Raw genomic sequence first — 24,346 nt, forward strand, 5'->3', positions numbered from 1 at the left:
AACACCAGTTACACTCGAATTCGATCGATATACACCTAAATATCAGCCACATACACCCAAATACCAGCCACATACACGTCTATTATTTTTTAGATTACATGACATAATATGAGTTCAAAATGATATTGAAGTCAACCAAACATGCATCAAATGATACCAGAAGCACAAGTACAAATTCAAGAACAACAACACCGGTTACAGTCGAATTTACTTGAAATACAGCGAAAGTTTCTATTTATACAAACTCAATTCCAAACATGCACAATAACACATTAAAATATACGTTAAACTATTTGCGAAACAGAACGTAAAACAGTCATCATCGATTGAACAGTTTGACAAGAATAGTAATATCTATTTTCAACCAAGAACACATAATGAATTTACTTAATAAACAGAAATACGACTATATAGTGTTTCGCGTTCGAAAGGAGAAAGAGAAAAATGAAAAACCTTGACAATTAGTGAAACAGTACTTTGAATAATATTTTTTCTTTTTTTTTTCCGGTGTTTTTTGATGGAGATTTTGAAGTTTTCTTGTTGATTTTCTCGAGTGTTAGCGACGATTTTGACAATTTCTTAAGAGATTTCGAACGTGGTTTGAATCTTCAGGGTTGTAGTTTTGATCGAGGAAGAAAAAGAACCGTCTTTCATAATGGCGAGTGAGCGCGCTATTGAAACGATTGAGTGGAGCACGTGTGTACACACTCGTATAGGTGAGGATTGTTTTTGTTAAGTTTGACCCAACTTGTATGATTTGTAATACAAAAAGACTTGTATATATAATAATTCTGTAAATATATAGGGTAAATTTGAAACAAAACAAAGAGTGTAATAGAAATTTTCTACAGTGTTGAGACTCAAAATTCATGTAAAAACTAGGGTTAAAATGAGGTTTTTTTTTTTAAAAATATTTAATTTTAATGGAACTTTTTTACTTTTAGAAACATTCAGCGTTAAAATTAACGGCAATATGGGTTCACTGTAACATAGCATCTACCTTGAATTTTTTATTTAATCAATTGGGACATCGATTTTTCACTTTGTAACTTATATTAATTCTTTGAATATATTTAAGATAATACCTAATATAGTTCCTAAATTTTTCAACATGAATCAAAATAATCCCTCACTGCTAAGGTTCTTAAAATTTACTTTTTGTGAATTTGCCTTTGTTCTTAATTCAATTGTCATTAGCACAGTATTTACATATACTATTAAGTATCAATACAGTAGATCAAAATGATATTTCAAATTAATTAATTAGACTCATTTTAATCCTTTCATCAATATAAAATTAAATAAAACATATAGTAATAATTAAATTAAATAATAAATATAAAATAATGATATCTCAAATTCATTAAATTAAATAAATTTGGTTAACAAGATTCAGGAGCTTTTATCTCGTTTTGATTTGTTCATGTTGAGTGGATATCCTGAAAAACAAATAGACCTGCTGATTGGATAGCTAGATATGATGCCAAGAATAATTCTAATCATGTTATTTGGTCTGAGTCTTGTGTTGATCTCCAACAAATCATCCGTTCGAATATATGATAGTGTTTGCTTTATTTCTTTCAATGTTTAAACACAAAAAAAAATTAAATATTAGATACATAAAATTATAAATATTAAATTAAATAAAATAACTCTGAATTATTCTCCCTCTAGTATTGCCGTAAACTTATGATTGTAATAAGAAATTAAGAACAGATTAAGTGATTGGCTTAATGCACAATGGGATTCATGGGTATATGTACTAGTCATACCAGCACAAATTCAAGTTTGTCATCATAGTCATAAACATAATATATCTATGACTAAGTTGTACATATTACATATTTTATCTATATAAAAAAAGTGCAAAAATAAAAGTTGAGATTGAAAATTGGTTGGCAAGAAGAATCTTAATCAAGCAGCTGCTCCAACAGGTACACCACCCTTGAGCCTAGATGAACCATAAAGGGTTTCTTCAACCCTAATGATCTCATTCTTTGATCCATAAGCAACTTGAGTTCTGTCATCAACATTGGTTATAACTTTGTCTAGCACAGATTGTTGACCATCAGTGCTGTAACCACCAGCATTCTCAATCAACAACCCCAAAGGAGCCACTTCAAACAAAAGCCTCAACTTGGCTTTTGCTGATGGGGATGCCACGTTTGTGAATATGCCCTTCTCTTTTACAATAATCTGCAATACAAAAGAAATAGACACTTTGAATGCTTGGAAATTTCCTCTGTTAGCATGAAAATGAGCTTCAAACATGTGTCTCAAATAAAAAAGGAAGCCAAAGATGTCAACAAGAGACAAAGTTTAAAATTTGTCTCATGGTTCTGTCTTCATTGTCCCATCCTTTAAGTGTGAAAATTCATTTTAGTTGTTTTTATGTGAAATTAATAGTTAAAAATTGTTAGATAAAAATTTAGTCAAACATACCAAATCATTTGACAATTCTTAACTATCAACTTCACATGAAAATATCTGCATATAACTATATGAGTCTTTTCCTTTCTTATAGGACATGGAATAAAGGATCTTTGTTGTCTATGTACTTGTCTCAACTACCAAATAGGTTTGTCACTTATATATGAATATATTCCATGTTCATGGAACACTTAAGTGGGTTATACAAGAACTGCATATTAGTTAACAGAGTGCCATTTCAAGGGAGAAAAAAATAGTATAATCCTTATTATAAGATATGTTAAAATGTCACTGTATCAATAGATAGTAGTTTCTCAAAAATAAGGCATGCATGATTGTGTTAGAAAAAGTAAATAAATAAATAACCTGGTTGACATCTGGCACCATTCCTCCTGTGTATCTCAAAGTGTACTTTTCAGTGACATAGTAGTTGATCAACTGATGAACAAAACAGAAAGATGGAATAAGTATTCATTCATATAAATGTCATCATCATAGTAGAGGTAAATCCTCAATTTTTTTTCTGCTATAAGACTATGGTTAAGAGTGTTAGACCTTGTCATAATTGGGGTTGTCAGCTGTGGCTCTCAAATTTCCCGGAGAGAATAATTTTCCCTCACCAATTTCTGTAGTCTCTTTGACATGCTGCCATTTTCCTAAAATATGAACAAGATATATAACTTTGTCATATCAAATATATCATGAACCTTTGCACATTTGCCAAAAAACTATAGAAGATAAAAGGGTCTAAAGTTAATCAAAAGTTTTTAAAATATTATTAAGTTTTATTTTGTTTCAACCTTCGTCAAGAAGAAGAAATTCATGAGTTCCGGGAAAGCCTTTAACAGCAATGACATAGGTGGTTCTAGGACCCATAACACCCATGGCGGCGGCGACTTGATCTCTACCGGTGACTCCGGTCAACTTATCGCCTGGCCACACGCCAAAGATTGTTCCAACTGTGAAATTTGTGTCCACTATGCTGGATCCATCAAGGGGGTCAAATGCAACACTAAATCCACCTGTTGTTTAAGTTGCAAAATTCACACACAAATGCATCATAATCACAGAAAAAAACAAATGACATCATTCCAAGAATTGAATTGCATTGTCATTAGAGACCTTCCACTGGACCTCCCATGTCGAGGAGCTCTGGATTTTCCTCGGAACATGCATACTTGCATACATGAGAGTATTCCAAAGCCTATGCAACAAATAAGATAGCATTTGTTAGAATTCTTTTACATACAGCAATTGAATTCTTAATTGATATTGAAAGAACCTCAAAGAGAAGCTTGTTAGCTAGCAAATCAACAGCAAGCTGCTCATCCCCAAAGGAATTCACACATTGTGTTCCACCACAAGATGCTGTCTTCACTTTGAAAGAAATTGTTCTTAGTGCTTCTCCCATGGACATCAACAACCTAATCAACCCCTTATCTGGTGTTGCCTTGGTAAGGAATTCTTCCTACGATTCACAAATATATTCCAAAATTAGTTTGTTTCAGATTGCATTGGACAAAGACAAGATAGAAAAGTTGTGTCTGTTCCTATATTTGTTTCATTTTTTATAGAGTTTAATTTCAATCTACGTAGTCGTCCAATTACATCCGTTTGTGTAAAACTGCTTTACACTGAGAGTTCATCAAAATTAAATTCTTTAAATAGATTTATATCTTCTGATATTTATCGTGAGACAGTTATTTAACGGAAACTTTTGGTATGTATAAGAAACTCACCAGACTGTCACCAATTTCACATCTTGTTATGTGTGAAACGCCCTTTGCCTTTGAAACCTTGTGTGTTGATTTGGATGACACTCTTAGTGATTCTCCAAATAAAGAGCTTGATTTCAGACTCTGTAAAGTTGAAACATTCATTCTCTGTCATTCAATTCACAAGTCACACATATATATATATATAGTGCAAGTATTGAATCATTTTCATATATATGGACTCTATGTTATGATTGTAGTGCTTATATTAATTACCTTGAAGCCAAAAGATGGAGATATAGAAGGAGGAGAGTGCTTGAAAGGAATACCAGTAGGCAAGAAAGCAGCACGGGTAGTATAGCATGCTATGCCAGTTTCCATGGCTGCAAAAACGTGCAAGTATTAACACAAAAAAGCTTTGTGCTTTGTTGTGTTCAAAACTTAAAAGAGGGGATAGAAAGCAGTGTAGAGATATAAGGTTATATGTGGTTGAAGTATGCATGAAGTGCCACGTGGCATGTGCTGAGTAGATAGATAGGCTGATGAAAGATACTGGTTTTTGAGGGAATAAAATAAAATGTATTTAGCATCTCAACAAGTATTTATTTATGTGGTTGTGGTATGGTCTTATGTAGTAAGAGATATGGTGGGGTGTGGTAGCCCCATTCTTTGTTATTTTGTGACATGCTGCGGTTACATTTGTTCTTTGTTGCTAGTTGATACTTTAGGAAAAGTTTCTTAAAATATGTGCACATTAAATAAGAGTTCATATGCACATATTTTAAGAAACTTGTACACTATGATTTGATCATTATTATGTAAAATTGTAAATAAATTTTACATCATTAACAGATTATATATTACAATAAATGTAACTTTTTAACTTTTAAGGATGTATTCTACAAGTCAAACATTTTTTACATTATGTCAATGTATGATTAAATCTAACTGTTTATATATCAATTATATTTAAGAAAATTACCTCAATCGATACCTTAATCTGAACAACTAACTATAATACTTATTGTTCTAGTTGAGTTTATATCCTATCTGGAAATGTCAATCAATTTATATTAATCCTTTTAGTTGAGTTTTGAATGATTGTGGTTGAATTTGTTGCTTTGCTTCATAAGCTTCATGTTTAGAGAATTTATTATGTTGAAACCAGTTAATAAAAATTGCTTGGGACATTCTAACACTCTCTGTGACAAAATTCTCCTAGATTTTTCTGCCATTTGCACCATCAGAAGTTCTCATATTGTTAAAGTTGCAAGTGTGAGGGGATATGAAATTAGTCATACATCAGCATCTTCTCATCTTATATTCTCTCATTTGTTCTTCTTCGAAGTCTTGCCGGTGCTCGAGAGAAAGATCAGGAGACAAAAGGCCTAAAATGCTTAAATTAGTTCAATTAGAAGAAATCAATAATTTTTCATCATTGGTTAAAGATTGCAGGCTTCTGGTTGCTGCAGCCACAAAATTTTACCCTCTCAAAAGGATGTATAGTATCATGTCATGTGGATTCAGTGACTAATCAATTTTTTTTTTGGCCAAGACATTATGATTTGGTTATTGTTACTATCACCTGACCTCACAGCTCCATGAAGGGCTAAGTTATTAACACGTGGTCTTAGTTAGTTATTGATCACAACTTGCATGCAGTGATGGTTTGTTGTAAGTTAGTTAGCTTGTAGAATTAGTTTCCTGTTGCTAAAGTTAGTTATCTGATAGAGTCATCTCATTTCCTCTCCTCTCTGCTCTCTCTTTCTCACTCTTTTTCTGCATGATCGATCACAGTGTGGAGTGGAGCCTCTGATCAGCGAGTTTGCGAAGAAAAGATCTCGAGTGAGTCTCCGTTTAAATCCTCTGTTTCGGTGACCTCATGGCAGATACAATTCATGTACTTAATTTCTTTTTTACTTGATTCTGTACATATGGTAGGTCCATTCTTTAAGATGGAAAACGCGAACAATGCATGAAAAGGAGATGATGGTGGAATCGTGCTTGCGAACTGCATTAACTCTTACCTTCCTCCTACTATCCAAATTTTCAGCATTTGCCTTCAAAAAGTAAGATTGTTAGTTTCTTCTTGATTATACAGTGTTTAATTTATAAGTGTTACGTGGATTGCAATAACTAAATTTCTTACAAGGACTTTGAAATTTATGATGCAGCAGCACTGAAAGTTTTAATTTTAAGAACATGTTTTCGGATTAAAAATTAGTATCATCCATGGGAATAAGTAAAGAAAGAAAGTGACAAATTGTGTTCCCAGTGACTATAATTTCACTTGTCTGAAACAGAGTGCGCTGTTATTTTTTATGGATGCACTCTCACTGTTATTTCTAACTTCAGAGTAAATACCAGCATCATATTCAGATCCAGATCAATAGGACATATATTCAACTGCAGTGTGCTTTTAATTTTGCCGTTCATAGCCGCGATTTATCCGGCATTCGTTACCTTCTTCACTGGTTTTCAAGTGGTTCCTCAATCATGGCATCAATGGATGTTCATGCCATTTGCGCCACGTCTAATTTGTTGAATGCATGTTGTTGATGGTAAAGCTTCCCTAGGAAGCTTTTCAATTAATAATAACTAACTCCAAATTGAGGTTGAATGACTTTGCATCACACGTTACTTAGATTTATTTTGTGCCTTTAAATACTCCTATTTTTAAGTATTTAAAAACTTTTTTGAATTTTTTAAAAGGACATGTTAGTCCTTATAGAAAATGTGAATTTGGCAGTAAAGTTTTAGTGCCATATGTTTAGCTTCTGTTGTATGTCTCTTTTTTAAATTTATTCTTTACAAGGAGGTATAGGAAAACAATAATAATGGTGAATAATGTGAACTTTTGATTGGATGGTTATTTTTATTAGAAGTGGACGATGTGGTCGACGACATAATTTTTAATGTCAAAAAGGTGAATGATTGATAAGGGTGGGGTGGCAGATGATTTAGGAGGAGTGTTTGGATAAAATGTTTTGGTAAAATAGGATCGAGATGGTTAATTTTTTAAAATAATTGTTTCAGTTTTTTAGCTTAGGTAATTTGGAGAATTTTTTTATTTTTTTTGTATTGGGCCAAATTTCGAACCTATTGTTCACATTATTTAGACTCCTAATTGTCTTCCTAGCGAGGTTCTTTAAATTTTTACATACGATATATGAAAAAATTCAAGATTGAAGAGGAAAGTCTTGAAAGAGAAGTAACTGAATATGCATGTATTGTATTATGAATTGATGCGTAATACACTCTAACGACTCTGCACTATATACAGAGACTGAGGCTAACCTAAAGAGGCAATTCTACTACAACTAACTTTAACAGACTGAATATAAAAGGAAACAACTGATTGACTTAGGAAATACTTGATTTACTTAACTCTAGTTCTGCACTTTATATATGCTCTGTATATTCAGTCTCTACACTATTAACATATAATCATACTCATATTTTTTTTTTAATATCAAATTGATTCATGTTCTTTTACTGGATGAGGTATGAGGTATGAGATTCAGTTAATTTATGTGTTTAACTAGTTCAATAGTATAACAGAAATTAATAAATTTGATCTATAAAATATAGTGAGTTTTATACATACAACACAACTCAATCTTTTTTTATGATTCATGGGTGGTGGCTAGGAGCCTTGGGTGGTCTTGGCGGTGGCTTTATTGGGCTATCACTGTAACGGCCTCGGCCGTGATCCATACGCCTAAAGCACAAGGAAAAAAAATATAGAATAATTATCAAAATCAGTCTCTAAAATTTTTAAAATTAGATATTTTAGTCTTTTAAAATTTTAAAATATACAAAATAGTCTCTAAAGTTTATTTTTGTTAAACAATTTAGTTCCAGTCAATTTTTACTGTTTGTCAATAATATTAACTGTTGATGTAAAGCGTTAACACGCACACGTGACCGTTAAGTATCTAAGTGTGCAAGATGAATAATTAGGTCCTTGAACTTATTTAAGAAAACAGCATTATTTTAAACCCAATCCCCACTCTCCTCTTTAAGCATGTTGCGACGGAGAATGAGAAACCCTAGTTCATCTCCTATAGCTGCAGTTGTTTCAATGGCCAATAGTGGATAAAGTTTAGCTTGTTCTAGCCGTTGCAAAGGGAAGGCCAATTACGATGTTGCCGATAACAAAGGGTTAAGCCAGGGACAACATCTGAAGTGTTTTTGTAGGTTATATGTAATTATCGCCAAATCAAGTATCGTCATGTGTGCAAGTTTAACGTTTCACATCAATAGACTATATTGACAAACGATAAAAATTGGTTAGGAATTAAATTATCAGAAATAAATTTCGAAGATTATTTGGTGTATTTTAAAACTTGTGAAACTAAAATATCAAATTTTAAAAATTTTAGTGACTGAATCGAATAATTACTCATATATATAACATTAGTGAACACTTTGATAACATAAATAAATAATAAACACAATTCTGAACAGCAATATACCAAACAAGTCATATATATAATTAAGCATAGTAATAAGGTTACCCTAAAACGGAGGGATGAATCAGAAGCAGCGCTAGGCAGAGACAAAGCAAGCATTGAAGAAACAGAGAGAGTCTCATTGTGCCTAAAGGTAGAAGAACTTGCATATAATGATTGTACTACTTTTTTAGCGTGTTCTTTTCGTTATATAGTATATTTGGAAGTTTATGAGATTCAATGGTGTTAGGTGAGTCGCCCCTATGCTTTTTGATATATACTACTTGCATCGTGGTCCTCAAATTCAACTTGGCCTATTATTTTGATTAGTATGTAAAATATACATTTAGATAGTAGACTGTCGAGTTAATTAAAATGTCACATCCGACTATTTTTATAACAAAAATGTTATTTGTATATTAAAATTAGTCATTAAAATGAGTCACTAATATATTTATGTATAAATACATATATGGTTTAATTTATTTTCAATGTGTATATTAGTGGCTAACTTTAAAAGCTAATTTTAGTGTACACGTAACACAAATTTTTTTATAAATATAACCATATTAAATGTAAATCGAAATTAACCATCAAAATTAGTTATTAGTGTGTAGAATATATATTAAAGTATAAACTATATATTAAAAATAAGTTAATTATACATACATTTATACATAAATGTCGTAACTAATTTTAGTGGACATATAATATTTTTTTTATAAATAAATAAATTTAATTATGTTAAATGCGATTCTATTTGTTGAAACATGAGTTTTTATATTTGACATTGGTTATTTTTTCATTCTGGCAATAATAAAGTGGCAGTAGAATAAAATCTCTATTGTAGTCACTGTGAGTATAAGCCATGCATGTAATAAAGAAATAATAATGGAAGCTTCAAAGAGACAAAAAAGAGAGGGTAACCGCGTTAATTAAAGTGAAAGTTGGGTGTTGAGGCTGAGACAGTCAGAAGTCTTTCGATCGAACAAAGAAATTGTGCGGTGGTTTATTTCAATTGTCAATACAACAGTTTTCTTTATTTGATCATTTTTATATAATAAAGCCATTTTATAGAGTTGACTTCATTGCATGTTCAAATTCAGCTTTATTTATATAAAAAAAATATTAGAGATTATTGAAATTTATTATTTATTATTTTTATTTTTATAAGCTTTTTAATATATATATATATATGCCAACATGATAGAACCCATTTAGTTTTGGTTGGTTTTTTATTTATTTAAAAAAAACCTGACTAACTAATATAAAAGGCCAAATCTTAGAAGAAAAGCAATAAAAAATATTTCATGCATGTAAAACTGTAAAAGTCAAACAACTATATATCCAACAGTTTAGTGTGTGTTTCAAAATTTAAGAAGTTTTACCCGAATTAAATATTAAATTAATTAAATAATTAAGCAACAAATATCTATCTTTTACGTACACTGGTTGTTTTGAAAATGTATCAGAACTTTTCAAAATTTTTTCAATAAATTGATCTCATAAATATGATTTTATATCATACAAGATTTAAGTGAGATCGATTAAGACAAAAATGTGAGAAAAATCTTATTGTATAATAAAATTACACTTTTCAAAATCAATTGAAAGAAAAATTGATCGATCCAAATAAATGGTATAGATTAATATCCAAAATATATACATTTAATTCTTAAAAATTTTTAAGTAAAAGTATAGGGTACTAACATATTATCCGTCAATTTTTGCCAATTCTTATTTATATTTGTATTTTATGGAAGTGTGTTCGTAGATGTGTCTAATAATTAATATATTTTAAATACATATATAAAGAGACACATCCAGAAAATATATTTATAAAGACACTTCTATTAAACATAGTTATAAAAAAGATATTTTTATTAGACACATCCACAAACACACTTCCATGAAACACAATTTAAATAAGAGTTGGCAGAAGTTGACAGTTATGCTGTTGGTAACGTAGCGGAACCGAATTTTTAATTATCAAATTAATCTCTAACCGTTTATTTTGTTAAATAAAATAATTTTTACATCAAATTGTGATATAAAATTAGATAAATCATCATTATTTAACAAAAATATAACAATCTATAAAAAAATTTAAAATTTCTTAGATAAATCTATTCATATAATTAAACAATTTGTTATAAGAATTTATCTAACTAAATAAAAATTTGTAAACTACTAATTTTATAATTAAAATTTGTTAAAGATTATAATATCCAACTTTCCAAATAAAAATTTCGTAAAAAATTATTTGAAGGATTACTTAAAAGTTCGTTATCTTGCTTCAACTTATGTCACATGAGTAAACACGTAGAGTAACTTGTTAGAGTAGTTAGTAGCTGAGTTAGTTGTAAATAATAGTTAGTTAGGAGGCTAATTGTTATTATTTTAATAGTCGCAATCAGCTGTAGAAAGAAGTCAAGAAAAATCTAATTCAATTAAATGAGTCTTTGAGGCTATGAGAGAACTTTTATTGCTCTCTGATCACAATTCCCATCATGTGAAGTTCTTCCATTCTCTTCCTGAACGCTTCACCACTTTAACATGGTGCGGTGAGCGTGGAAGGAAGAAATCAGTGAGGAATTGAACTTCAAAAAGGATGAATCGATAGAAACTTCGTTGAATTTCACTATTGCAGTTTTTCCTCCCTTTTCTTTTCTGCTGGATTTTTCCTTTCTTCTCTCATTCTTCGTCTACTTTCTTTCTATTCTACTATTTTCTTCTCTTTCTTTGAGACTCAAACAATAGAGACTAATGAGATCTGTGTTGTCTGAACAAGATTCAAGATTCAGGTAACTATTTCTGATTAGCGAGTATTGGGAAGAAGATTACGCAATTGATTGTGAATTCCAGCGTCAGTCGCAAATGGCATCAGAGGCAAATCCAACAATCGATCTGCAAACACTGACAAGTTTTCTGAGTCAGCTAAATCAGATACAGTCGAATTCAAATAGGAACCAGCAGAATCCAACGTTAGATTCGGCAAGTTCGTATTTCTTGCATCTTGGAGAAAGTTCAGGAACAGCCCTAATTCCTATTGCATTAGAGCACAACAATTATCAAGTTTGGGAGAGAGCAATGTGGAGAGCCTTGAGAGGAAAGAACATGATCAGGTTCATAGATGGTTCACTTCAGCGACCAACACAAGAAGATCCACTATTTGATGCGTGGGAAAGATGCAACACATTCGTGGTTTCTTGGATCAATCACTCATTAAATCTTAACATAGCTAAAAGTGTTATTTGGATCAACTCGGCGGAAGAACTATGGAGAGAACTGAAACAACGCTACTGCCAAAGAGACATGTACAAGATTGCTGAGTTGAAAGAAGAGTGTATGCAAGCAAGCAAAGAAAACTACCTGTGACAGATTATTACACGCAATTGAAAACAATCTGGGAATAATTAGAGAACTTTCGCCCTGTACCAAACTATTTAAGATGCATTAATAAGTGCATCAAGAAAATTATCAAAATAATATAAAAAAACTTGCGTAACTGACAAAGTTAATTTTAAAAATGTTAATGACAAATAAGTTTTTAAAAGATTTAATAAAATGATAAAAAAAATTATATATTAAATATATATTCTAAAAAATTTTAGAAAATAAATTTTGATATAAATTTTTGTAATCATAATTAGAAAATAAAATATTTCCTTTCTTAAAATTTGGTAGATTTTTTCAAATGGATTTTTTTAATTTTTTAATGTGAATTACCAGATTTTTTTGAAAAATAAAAAGAAAAATTTAGAGATCAATTTTTTTTAATTTTTTTTGTATATCTTCTAAATATTTATTCAAATATTGTCACAAAATTTTAGATCTAATAGATAAGCTGTTTGTTAAATATGATATTTTTTGTTAGTTACTTAAAATATAATATTTATTGGTTCTTTTTATCGTATTTTCAAATTATTCGGGGACTATTTTGTCGATAACATTATTTTTCAGAAACCATTTTGTCAGCGGTTGAATATTTTGGATATCAAATTAATAGTTAACCCGTGTAAAAAAAAAAGTTAAATGACTAATATTTTTGCTTTGCATTTGTCTCATATTTAAATTAATATTAGTCAAATTTTTGTTTTTACTATAAAAATATTGATCTCTAACGTTCCTTATTATATAAAAGGTCATATTATAGAAGATAACTGTGAGTAGTAAATTCAAGTTTAAGCTGCTTATTCTAGCTTGTAATGTATGTGATTTTTTTTTGTATCGTCGTGTCCTAATGAGAAAGTCAATAAGTTAACGTACAGATGTAAATGATAATTGAATTAGTTAATACTGCACCAAGGAATTATAACATAAATAAATACGAATGAAAAAGCAAGGATATTAACATACACACGCAGATTGGGAAGGTTTCTATATGTTCCTCGCTCCCATCTAGCTATGCAAATTATTTAAGGGAAGCTAAATGGTTATAATATCAAACTAATATAGTATTAGATGTGGTATGGAACTCAATTAATTTGAGTATCATAACTCACTCCATGGAATAATAAAAATGAAAAAAAAAAAACTTGATATACGAAAAAGTAATGAGTTATATGCAACTTGACTCATTATTTGTGATTCTGATTCATGGGTGGGTAGCACGGGCCCTACGTGATCTTGGTGGCGCCTTTACCGGATGATCGCTGAAACGGCCTCGTTCCTCTCCGTCATCCCTAAGAGCAAAAACAAAACAAAATATATATGAAAAGTGAACACTTTGATAAATGTAAATACAAACGGTGTATTAATTTATGTATAAAAATTTTGATAAATATAAGTATAAATTATATTTTTTTTATAATTTTTTATAAATATGAGTGTAAATATTATTAGTCAAAGTGTTAGTTCAAAATAATAATATTTATTAATTATATAACATTACTCAAAATAAAATGTACAAAAATTAACACAACTCTAAATAGCAAATAATAACAAATAAGTCGTCTTACTCAACTACATTTAATACTAAAGAGATCAATTAGATACTAATTCAACTTAATCATGCATGGACGTACACGGGTTAAATTATAATTAAGTATATATATAGTAATAAAGTTACCCAAAAACAATGGATGGCTGAATAAGAAGCAGTGCTAGGCAGATACAAAGCAAGCATTGAAGAAACAAAGAGAGTCTCATTGTGACGACAAGATACAAGGAGGACTACTTGCATATAATGGTTATACTTAGCTTCTTCTTTTCTTTCATTATATACTGTGTAGTTTGGAAGTTTCGATGCAATAATGAGATTCAATAATGGTGTTAGTTGGGTCTCTCTCCTTTGCTTTGCTAGTTGCTACTATACTTCGAATTTGGTCACTTTATCTTTTGATTCGTTTGGAAAATATTTTTATGTTAATATCTTAACACATTAATAAGTTTAGTTATTTTGATTGAATATCTATCATCATTAATTATTTTTTAAAGTTGTTATAGATTATCCATCAAAATAATTTTTAAATCAATAATGAAAATGATTATCAGATTGAATAAAAATTACAATTTACAAGACTACTGACCAAATAAGTAATTAACTAAAACCAAAGTCTATTATGCTAAGGAAAAGTCTAGGGGGCAGCAATTTCAATGAATTTTGGCCAGCATGTAACCAGCAGAGAAATGTAAGTCATTGGATGAAAGTTCACACCAATCTCACACCATCAAATCATCATTGATGGCTAGTTGATGGCTAACAATCTCAAAAGTTGCTGGCCCCTAGCATTGTTCTTATGCTAAATCTAAAATGAAAAGCTATTAAGTGAATGATTAATGTATAGCCTATATATATATATATAACCAAAATTATGTAACCAAGTTTGCACGCAGTAGAAATTTTCAACCAAATAAACTAAACTAAATACTATCTATATAAAAGTATGAATTTAATTTTGTATTGATACACTGTTAGTATAAAATGATTTTACATATATATTTAATTATATAAAATTATATTAATAAAAATAATTATTTTTATATTAATTATGTGAATAATTATTTAAAAGAACGAATATAATTAAATAATTATATAAAACACTTTTCATATTAAAATTAAACTCTAAATTATTCATTATTTTTATAACATATTGGGGGACCAAGACCCCCTTGCCAATAACAAACTCGGCCACTGGTTTCCTCAGTATTTGTGCCAACCAACCTTGGCACATGGATTTCTTTTTTGTAATTCACGAATATAAGGTTTATGAAATCTTCAAATATGATCTCTAGATCTCTACGCACCACTGTTTGTTATAGGATTGCAATAAAATAAATTATAATAGTGGAATCGCGTTTGGCTGCTGAGACTGTGAGCGACAGTCAAATTCTTGTGATTGAATAAAGAATTTGTTTGGCTTTTTCTTTTATTTGTCAATACTGGTTTCTTCATTTGATTTTTAAATTATATATGTTATATCTATTCTTAATTTCTTATATATAAAGTGAACTGGAATAGTTTCATTTAATTTTATCTTTGTCTTTTTATTTTTGTCTCTCACATGAATTTAGAAAAATGATTCAAAAATGGTTATTGTAGGGAATTAATATAATCTCATCAAATAATAGTTTTATGGATTCTTTAACCACTAATAAGCTAAATATTGTTTTTGGTTTATTGAGTTATATAATAATAATAATAATAATGAATTCTATCAAACCTCTCTAAAATAACATGTAAGTTATCCTTCATGATGTGTCACATTTTAATTAGTCATTATCTTAACCATAGTTGGATTATTTTATAATTTATGGTTTGAGATGAGTAATGATATAATTTCTTAAAATATTAAAACTTTGCTCCCGTTAATTGAAGCATATCTTCACTCTTCCATTTTTTTCATCATGTAACTTCGGTCCTTCCAAGCATCGCCATCGTGGTGGTGACAAAAAGCAGCACCGTCATTGCGATCTCCTGCCCTCTCACGCAATCTCTCTTCAATACATCATTCCTTAATGACATTGTTAAATTTTCATTGTCCGTTATTCCCTGTCACCGCTATCTCCTGTCGTCTCACTCTATCCCTCTTGCTACTGTGGATCACTTCTTACCTACATAATTAATGGTTAGTTTAGTTATTAAATTTTTTTCATTAAAAAACATATTTTTATTTAATTACATGATAAAATATATATTCATAGGTAAAATATTAAAACTTCGCTCCCGTTAATTGAAGCATATCTTCACTCTTCCATTTTTTTCATCATGTAACTTCGGTCCTTCCAAGCATCGCCATTGTGGTGGTGACAAAAAGCAGCACCGTCATTGAGATCTCCTGCCCTCTCACGCAATCTCTCTTCAATACATCATTCCTTAATGACATTGTTGAATTTTCATTGTCCGTTATTCCCTGTCACCGCTATCTCCTGTCTTCTCACTCTATCCCTCTTGCTACTGTGGATCACTTCTTACCTACATAATTAATGGTTAGTTTAGTTATTAAATTTTTTTCATTAAAAAACATATTTTTATTTAATTACATGATAAAATATATATTCATAGGTAAAATATAATATAATATAATATAATAAATCTATTTAAAATACTTAGAAGTATAATTAAAATCATGAACATATAAATATAATAATAAATTTGTACTCTAAACAAGTAAACATATTTTTTTATCATACATAAATTATTTAAAAATAAATATATTATTAAAATTAATAATACATTTAAGAGATAGAAAAAAAAATACATGCCTAATAATAAATTATTTTTGTCTGTTTTATTTATTTTAGACATACTCACGAGAAATAAAGAATTATTTTTATCTGTTTTATTTATTTTAGACATGTATTTCATATTTATATCTTAAATATCTATACAATTTGCTTTTGTATTTAAAATTTTTAATATTAACTATTTTTTATTTAAAATGTCATTTTTACATTATTTTTTAAACTGTTATATTGATCTTTTTTTTAAGATAATACAAAAAATAATTTCTCATGAAAATATATAATTTATCTAATCATTAATTAAATAATAAAGTACTAATAAATTAAAAATTAAAAGAATAAAAATACTATAAAAAATATTTGTAAGAAAGTCGAATTTGATCAATTTAAACTTGTGTTATTAATTTTAACAATTTATTTATTTTTTTAAATAATTTATGTATAATAAAAAATATGTTTACTTGTTTAGAGTACAAATTTTATTATTATATTTATATATTTCTGATTTTAATTATATTTTTAAGTACTCTGATTATATTGATTTTATTAATTATATTTTACATATAAATATATGTTCCATCATGTAATTAAATAAAGATATATTTTTTAATGACAAAATTTAATACCATTCTAGGACAGAAAGAGGGATTAAGTGAGAGAACCAGGAGATAACGTCAGCGCTGGCTATGTTGGGAAGGACGGCAAAATTACTGACGAAGAAGGAAATTCAACGATGTCGTTAAGGATAATGCACTGAAGAAAGAAAAATTGCGTGATAGAGCAGTAGATAGATGATGACTGTCACTTCTTGTCACAAATGTCGACGGCATCCATGGAAGGATTTGAAGCTACGTAATGAAGAAAGAATGGAAGAGTTGAAAATGTGTTTCAACGGGAATGGAGTTTTTTATATTTTAAGAAATTATACCATTACCCATCTCAAATAGTAATTATAAAATAATTTAATTATGGTTAAGATAATGACCAATTAGAATGTAACACATCATGAAAGATAACTTACATTTTATTTTAGAGAGAGTTGGATATAATAATAATAATAAAATAATAATAATAATAATAATGCACGTACGGAATGTCGGCAAAACGCTAGTAATAATAAAGTCACTTTTATCGAGTTGACCAAATTGCGTATTAAAATTAGGAGAAATTAATATATCAGACCAATTAGAGTGGCAAACGATTTGAATTTATCGGGCAGAGTCGCTTAATTAACTCGCCAAAAAAAACGAGTTATATTAGAATTTTGAGTTTGCTAAAATAAAAAAAAGAGTCGATTTTGTTATAAAATAACTAAATAAATAAATAAGGAAGATGTAACAAATATAAAATAAAGAAATGTAAAGAGAGAGAAGTATTGCAAGGTAAGGGAGAGAAAGAATAGTTTATTAATTGTGTGTGTAAAAGCTTCAGCCTATGCCCCTATTTATACATGTGCAAGGCTTTACTTTTTCAAACTATATTAAATACAATCATCCTTGGTAAACTAAGTCTCATGGAAAATGGTCATCCACATCATTCATCCTTATCACAACAATCCTTATCACAACAGTCCCCCTTGGATGACCATTTAAGATTATTGCCTCGTTAAAACCTTACTAAAGAAAACCCAATAGGAAAAAAATTTTAGTGAAGGAAAAATAGTACAATATCCTTTGTGATGGGGACTGCCTCATTAAAAACCTTGTCAAGAAAAACCCAGTGGGAAAAAACATGACTAAGGAAAAAAGAGTACAGTCTCCCTCTCTTGCCGACATCATTTAATGTCATAAAATCGGCGCATCCCAATCTCATGTACCAATCTTTCAAAGGAGGATTTTAGGAGTGACTTTGTGAACAAATCTGCCAGATTGTCACTTGAGCGGATCTGTTGGACATCAATTGTCCCTTGATTTTGAAGATCATAAGTGAAGAAGAATTTGGGAGAAATATGCTTTGTTCTATCACCTTTGATATATCCGCCTTTAAGTTGAGCAATACATGCTGTATTATCTTCAAACAGGACAGTTGGAGCTATCTTCTGATCAATCAGTCCACATGATGACAGAATATATTGGATCAGACTCCTCAGCCAAAAACACTCGCGACTAGCTTCATGTATCGCTAGTATTTCAGTATGATTAGAGGATGTTGTAATACCCGGTCTAACCGAAATTTATTAAATAATAAGTTAAGTAGGAGCGAATATGGTTGGAAGATGGCAATTGGAATTTGATGATTTAAATATGATATTTGGATTCAGTGAATTTTCCCGAGTCGGAAGACATAGTTTTCTGCGTAAAAGCGCGCAGTGGAATTTTGACCGGCAGTACCGGCTGAGATCTGTCTGATACTGCAGCTGAGAAAATTGATTATGAGTAAATATGATTAAGAAATGAGGAATTATAATTAGGGGAGGTAGAAATATTTGAAATGCGATTTAGAGCGCTAATCTTAAAGGTTTTGGTGCAAAATTGGGCCAACGGGCAAAAATAAGTGAACCGGGTCTAAGTGGGCCCAAGACCCAACATATATAAACATTAGTTATGAGCATTTAAGCTCATTTTATCCTAAAAGGAAGGGTTGGGGCGCTGAAATTGAGAAGAGAGAAGAGAAGAGAGAAAACCTAACTCTCTTTGATCTTCAAACCACCATAACTTGAGCTACGGAGCTCCGATTGACGAGCCGTTTGCGGTCATGCATCGCTCTTCTCATCCTCTACATTTTTATCTAAGTTTTGTGGTGAGTATTCCATTCATCTCTGCCCAGTTTTCGAAATTCTCCACTGTTACACGTTTTTGGGTAGTTAGTGTTAAAATCTTGTGATTTTTGGGTGTTTAGGGATACTCCAACATGGATTCCAAGTGGGTTCTATCCCTACTTCATATGAGCTGAGGTAAGAAGTGCTCAAACCCTTGTGATTTGTCATTTTTATGAGCCCTAGGTTGATGTATGTATGTGATATTGGTTATGTTAGTGTATTTGATGATCTTGGTGCACAATTGGGAGATTGGTGTTGCTTGAGGAGCTTGGTGAGGCTTGGGACTAAGGTTGGTGGAGACTTCTAAAGAAGAGGCTCAATTGATTTGGCTACAAGAGGTACGGTTTAAGTTTCATTTAAGTACTGTGTGGTGTGATGAGAATTCCTAGGCTAGATACCCCTAGGATTAAGTTTAGATTATGTAAATGGTTGGTGCTAATATGCATAGTTGGTATGTAATGTGAATTAATGATTGGGTTGAAAATTGTGTGGCCTTGTATGCTTGGTGTATTGAGAATTTGATGTACTGGGTAATGAGTATTGATTTGTGGTTTATGCATTTAAATTGTGAACTTGGGCTGGAGGCCGAAAAGAGGTAAGGAAGGTAAGTTGATGTGTGCATTGTATGATGACACAAGTGATTGGATGAATTTCAGATAATGAATATATGAATGATTGGGTTGGTTATTAAATAATAAGGTTTGAGGAGTTGAAGTGTGGAATTTGGTAATTTTGGGTGAAGTTGTATAGATGAGGTATGTTTGGTTTTGGTTGAGGTATGTTATGTGGTCATATATGTGATCATGATTATTGATGCCTTGATGGTATGATGATGCATGAGAGATATGTATGTTGTGATATATGCTTGAGAAATGATTAAGGTTGAATTGTGAGTGAAACCTTGTGATAGTGAGTATGATATTGATTATGTATAATGATGATTGATTGAAAATAGTATTGTTGGAAATTGGGATGAGGAAGGATGTATGACATGTTAATGTGTTTGTAATTTAGCCATTTGTTCGAAATGGGTAAAAATGGTTATATGGCGGTTTTGTGAATTATAGTAATGTGTTAGTGTATGAGTTGAGGAGGCTTAATGTTGATTTTTATATACTTTTATTGATTTCAAAGAAAAGGGATGAAATTGGCATGTTTTGGTTGATTTTGAAAAGAGTTGGAAATGGTTTGTTTTGAAAATGGCACTTTGCGGTTTTGAGTGAAAACATAGTTTTTGGGCATACTTTGATGGGACATAACTTGGACTACGGATTTCTATTTTGTGCCAAACTTGTTTAGAAGTGAAATTGGATTCAGGATGTCCATGCCGTTCGAAGAACGGGCAAAAAACGATTTAAAATGAGAAAGTTATGTCCGTCGGAAGATTGGGGGTTGAATATGTGAATTATGCAGCTTTTAACTTAGAAAATTTTTAGCAGAATGACCCTCCACGCGTAGGCGCACTTGGCGCGTACGCGTCGTTTTTCAAGAAGGCACCATCCACGCGTGCGCGTGGTGTGCGCGTGCGCGTCGATGCGCTGCACCCATTGCCCAGCCATTTTCTCGAGAGTTGTACCAGAGTTGTGCCAGTTTTGTGCCTGGGGCGCAAATGCACCCACGCGTATGCGTGGTTGACACGTACGCGTCGTCTGGCTGTGTTTCAATCCACGCGTCCACGTGTATGGCGCATACGCGTCGATGAGCTTTGTGGCCATCCACGCGTGCGCGTGGCCCTGTTTTCATGCCAAAGTTGATTTTTGAGTTTTAAAAACTAAATCTCATACTTCTAAGCCTCCGATCTCACCCCTTATGTATTAAATCATTATGATATACCTAGCAAAGAGGAAGGAGCTAGGGGATGTGGTAACTTGCGAATGAAGCAAGGGGAGAAGTTGTGATCAATGATGATCAAAGATGATTATATGAGATATGGAGGATGACAGTAGAAGTACCGTGTATGCCATGAGCCGAAGGGCTATATTTATTGATAAATGGCTGGTTCTTGATTGAACCATGAGCCGGATAGCTGAGTTATTGCCGGGTTACGACAAAGCCATTATTGATTATGGCTGAGTATAAATGCATGTATGATTAATGAATGAATATGTTAAATGGATAATAATGGAAAATGTTGAAATGTGATGTGTAACCCCGGGTAGTAGGCATTGGCGTTGTCCACTTGCTCCGGGTATGAGACAGAAAAGGATGTTTATGATGAATGAATTTAATTATGGAGTTTTGAATGAATGTATTTGTGATGCCTGGGTAGTAGTAAGGGTTGTGGTTCGTCCCACTTGCTCCAGGTTAATGTTTGAGATTTGATAACAATGATGATTGCTTTTAAACTGAACGAATGTATGTTTTGAGATTCTGGGCAGTAGCAAGGGTTGTGGTTCGTCCCACTTGCTCCAGGTCAGAGATTGTGACGCCTGGGTAGTAGTGGCAGTAGTGGTGAATCCACTCGCTCCAGGTTGAGCTTTTGAACACCCGCCTGGGTAGTAGCCGCATTAGTGGTTATTCCACTGGCTCTGGGTTGAGCGGGTAGTAGCAAGGGTGTTGTAGCTCAAGCCTACTTGTTCCGCAAGGGGTGTTTCTGTCCAATGGTTAGCTACCAGGACATGTCGGGTTGGCTATATAACCAACAGATGATATCATCAGCCATATGGCAGGCATACATCATTTGCATATGTTTGAATTGTTTGGGTTTGCCTATTTGTTTTAGATTTCTACATCATATATGCTATATTACCTGATTATGTGCTACTTGTTCTACTTGTACATTATTTGTGTATTACTTGCCTGTATTGCTTGTGTTTGTACAACTGAGAGACCCCTCATGTTGGTGTCGGTGGATGTTGAGGGCTGTTCTTGATGAGATGATTTGATGATACGATTGCATGATGATGATGATCATTGAATGAGATAATTTGAGCTCCCTGGGAAGACGCAGTGATGTGGTTTCACTAGCTCCAGGTGAGGGTATGATGTATTGATACAAAATTGCTGAGGTAGAACAACTGGTGATGGTTTTGCTTATGATTCTGAGTCTGATTCGTGGAAGATTCAGCGAGTTGGGAAACATGTGTATTGTGTAACATGAACTAGATTTAGTATCCGCTTACGACAGTTGCCTATTCATGGATTAGTGAGAATCTAGACTGGATATTTGGTGAAGAAGTTTAGGATGCTTAGTGAGTTTTTATTGCAGTGCATTGTATTTATTTGGCACTTTTACCGTACTAGGAACCCATGGGCCCGGGGTTCTCATTCCGTATATATCTCTTGTTTTTCAGATACAGGTCCAGGTGCTCAGAAGTGAGCTGTGGTTCGTCTGAGAGACGGCGAATATATTTATTTTCTCTACTTTGTGTTTTGCTTAGAATCTCTCCACCTTTGTTTTGAAAAGATTATATTATGTATTGAACTCTTTTGGAACTTGCCTATAGAGGCTCTTATGTTTCCTTTGGGAGAGATTAGGATATACTGTTGTCAACTACTTTCATACTGTACCCTAGTCGGCCTAAACTTCGCGGGTCGCGACTAGTGGCTATTACTTATGTTATATATATCTATTTGTTATCTATCTCTTAATCTCCTTTATGCCTTGTCCGTATATCACTTTCGGCTTCACAGTTTAACTTTTCGTTGTCGAAACATGAGTGATACGTCTTCGCGATTTTATTTCTACTCTTTTCAGGCTTCTCGATTAATACTTCTTTCGAAATTACCTATATTTATATATTAAAAATCCACCTAAGAGTCGTACCACCGTAATATCATTGACTTATGACTCGAGAATAAGGATTTGAATATTAGGGTGTTACAGATGTTGCTGCAATCGTCTGTTTCGTGGACCTCCATGATATAGCTGTACCACCATATGTGAATAGGTATCCTGTTTGAGATCTCCCTTTATGTGGATCAGACAAATATCCAGCATCTGCATAGCCAACTAATTGTGACTTGGATCCATAGGGGTAAAACAATCCCATATCAACAGTTCCATGAAGATATCGAAAGATCTGTTTGATTCAACTCCAATGTCTTCTGGTTGGAGAGGAACTATATCTTGCTAGTAAATTCACAGCAAATGATATATCAGGTCGTGTGTTATTAGCAAGATACATTAGTGCGCCAATAGCACTAAGATATGGTACTTCAGGACCAAGGATATCTTCATTCTCTTCTTTAGGACAGAATTGATCCTTCTCCACATCCAAAGATCTTACGATCATTGGGGTACTTAATGGATGTGACTTATCTATATAAAATCTTTTTAGGATCTTATCTGTGTATGTTGTTTGATGAATAAAGATCCCATTTTTTGTATGCTCGATCTGTAGGTCGAGACAAAATTTAGTCATTCCAAGATCTTTCATCTCAAACTCTTCTTTTAGAGTTTTTATAATTGTTGGAATCTCTTCAGGAGTTCCAATGATATTTAAATCATCAACGTACACAACAATTATAATGAACCCAGATGCAGATTTCTTTATGAAAACGCATGGACAGATATCATCATTCTTAAATCTGTTTTTGGCCAGATACTCAGTAAGACGATTATACCACATTCGTCCAGATTGCTTTAGACCATATAAAGATCTTTGCAATTTGACTGGGTATAACCCTTGCGAATATTCATTGGATGGTTTAGATATCTTTAGTCCTTCAGGGACTTTCATATAGATATCCCGATCTAATGAGCCGTACAAATAGGCTGTTACCATATCCATTAAATGCATATGCAGTTTATTGTATGCAGATAAACTGACCAAATAATGCAATGTTATCGCATCCACTACAGGGGAATACGTTTCTTCATAATCTATACCGGGCCTTTGTGAAAAACCTTGTGCCACAAGTTGGGCTTTATAGCGCACGACTTCATTTTTCTCATTTCGTTTTCTCACAAATACCCATCGGTATCCAACAGGTTTTACATCTTCAGGTGTACGGACTATAGGTCCAAAGACTTCACGTTTTGCAAGTGAGTCTAATTCAGCCTTCATGGCTTCTTTCCATTTTGGCCAATCATTCCTTTGTCGACATTCTTCGACTGATCTTGGCTCAAGATCATTACTTTCGTGCATGATATTCAATGCCACATTATATGCAAATATTTCATTGACAATTGTCTTATTTTGGTCCCATTTCTCTCCTGTAAAGACATAAATTTATCGAGATCTCATCATTTTCACAATTTTCAGGTACCTGAACGTCTTCTGGCGTTAACATTATATCAGAATTTTGGACAACTGTAGGTGTCTCTACTATGTCTTTTTCAACAGGAATAGTATTTACCT

General features: G+C 31.9%; 1 protein-coding gene and 2 long non-coding RNA genes across 3 annotated transcripts; all 3 read right to left on the reverse strand.

Moving 5' to 3' along the window:
- Positions 1-1,725: 1,725 nt before the first annotated feature.
- On the reverse strand, positions 1,726-4,609 carry LOC107458166 (sedoheptulose-1,7-bisphosphatase, chloroplastic). The gene is made up of 8 exons (XM_016076375.3): positions 4,422-4,609; positions 4,170-4,289; positions 3,713-3,898; positions 3,553-3,634; positions 3,231-3,452; positions 2,986-3,086; positions 2,797-2,868; positions 1,726-2,196 (listed from the first exon to the last, which is right to left on the reverse strand). The coding sequence occupies exons 1-8, from the start codon at positions 4,524-4,526 to the stop codon at positions 1,915-1,917; spliced, it is 1,170 nt and encodes a 389-aa protein (XP_015931861.1). The 5' UTR covers positions 4,527-4,609; the 3' UTR covers positions 1,726-1,914.
- Positions 4,610-7,357: 2,748 nt separating this feature from the next.
- Positions 7,358-8,826, reverse strand: LOC107458113 (uncharacterized). Its single transcript, XR_001585966.3, has 2 exons — positions 8,666-8,826; positions 7,358-7,866 (listed from the first exon to the last, which is right to left on the reverse strand). It is a non-coding gene; the product is annotated as an uncharacterized LOC107458113 (long non-coding RNA).
- Positions 8,827-13,034: 4,208 nt separating this feature from the next.
- On the reverse strand, positions 13,035-13,785 carry LOC110273990 (uncharacterized). Its single transcript, XR_002365572.2, has 2 exons — positions 13,671-13,785; positions 13,035-13,284 (listed from the first exon to the last, which is right to left on the reverse strand). It is a non-coding gene; the product is annotated as an uncharacterized LOC110273990 (long non-coding RNA).
- Between the last annotated feature and the right edge of the window lie 10,561 nt (positions 13,786-24,346).

This window comes from Arachis duranensis, chromosome 7, assembly GCF_000817695.3.
Source record: "Arachis duranensis cultivar V14167 chromosome 7, aradu.V14167.gnm2.J7QH, whole genome shotgun sequence".
NCBI lineage: Eukaryota > Viridiplantae > Streptophyta > Magnoliopsida > Fabales > Fabaceae > Arachis > Arachis duranensis.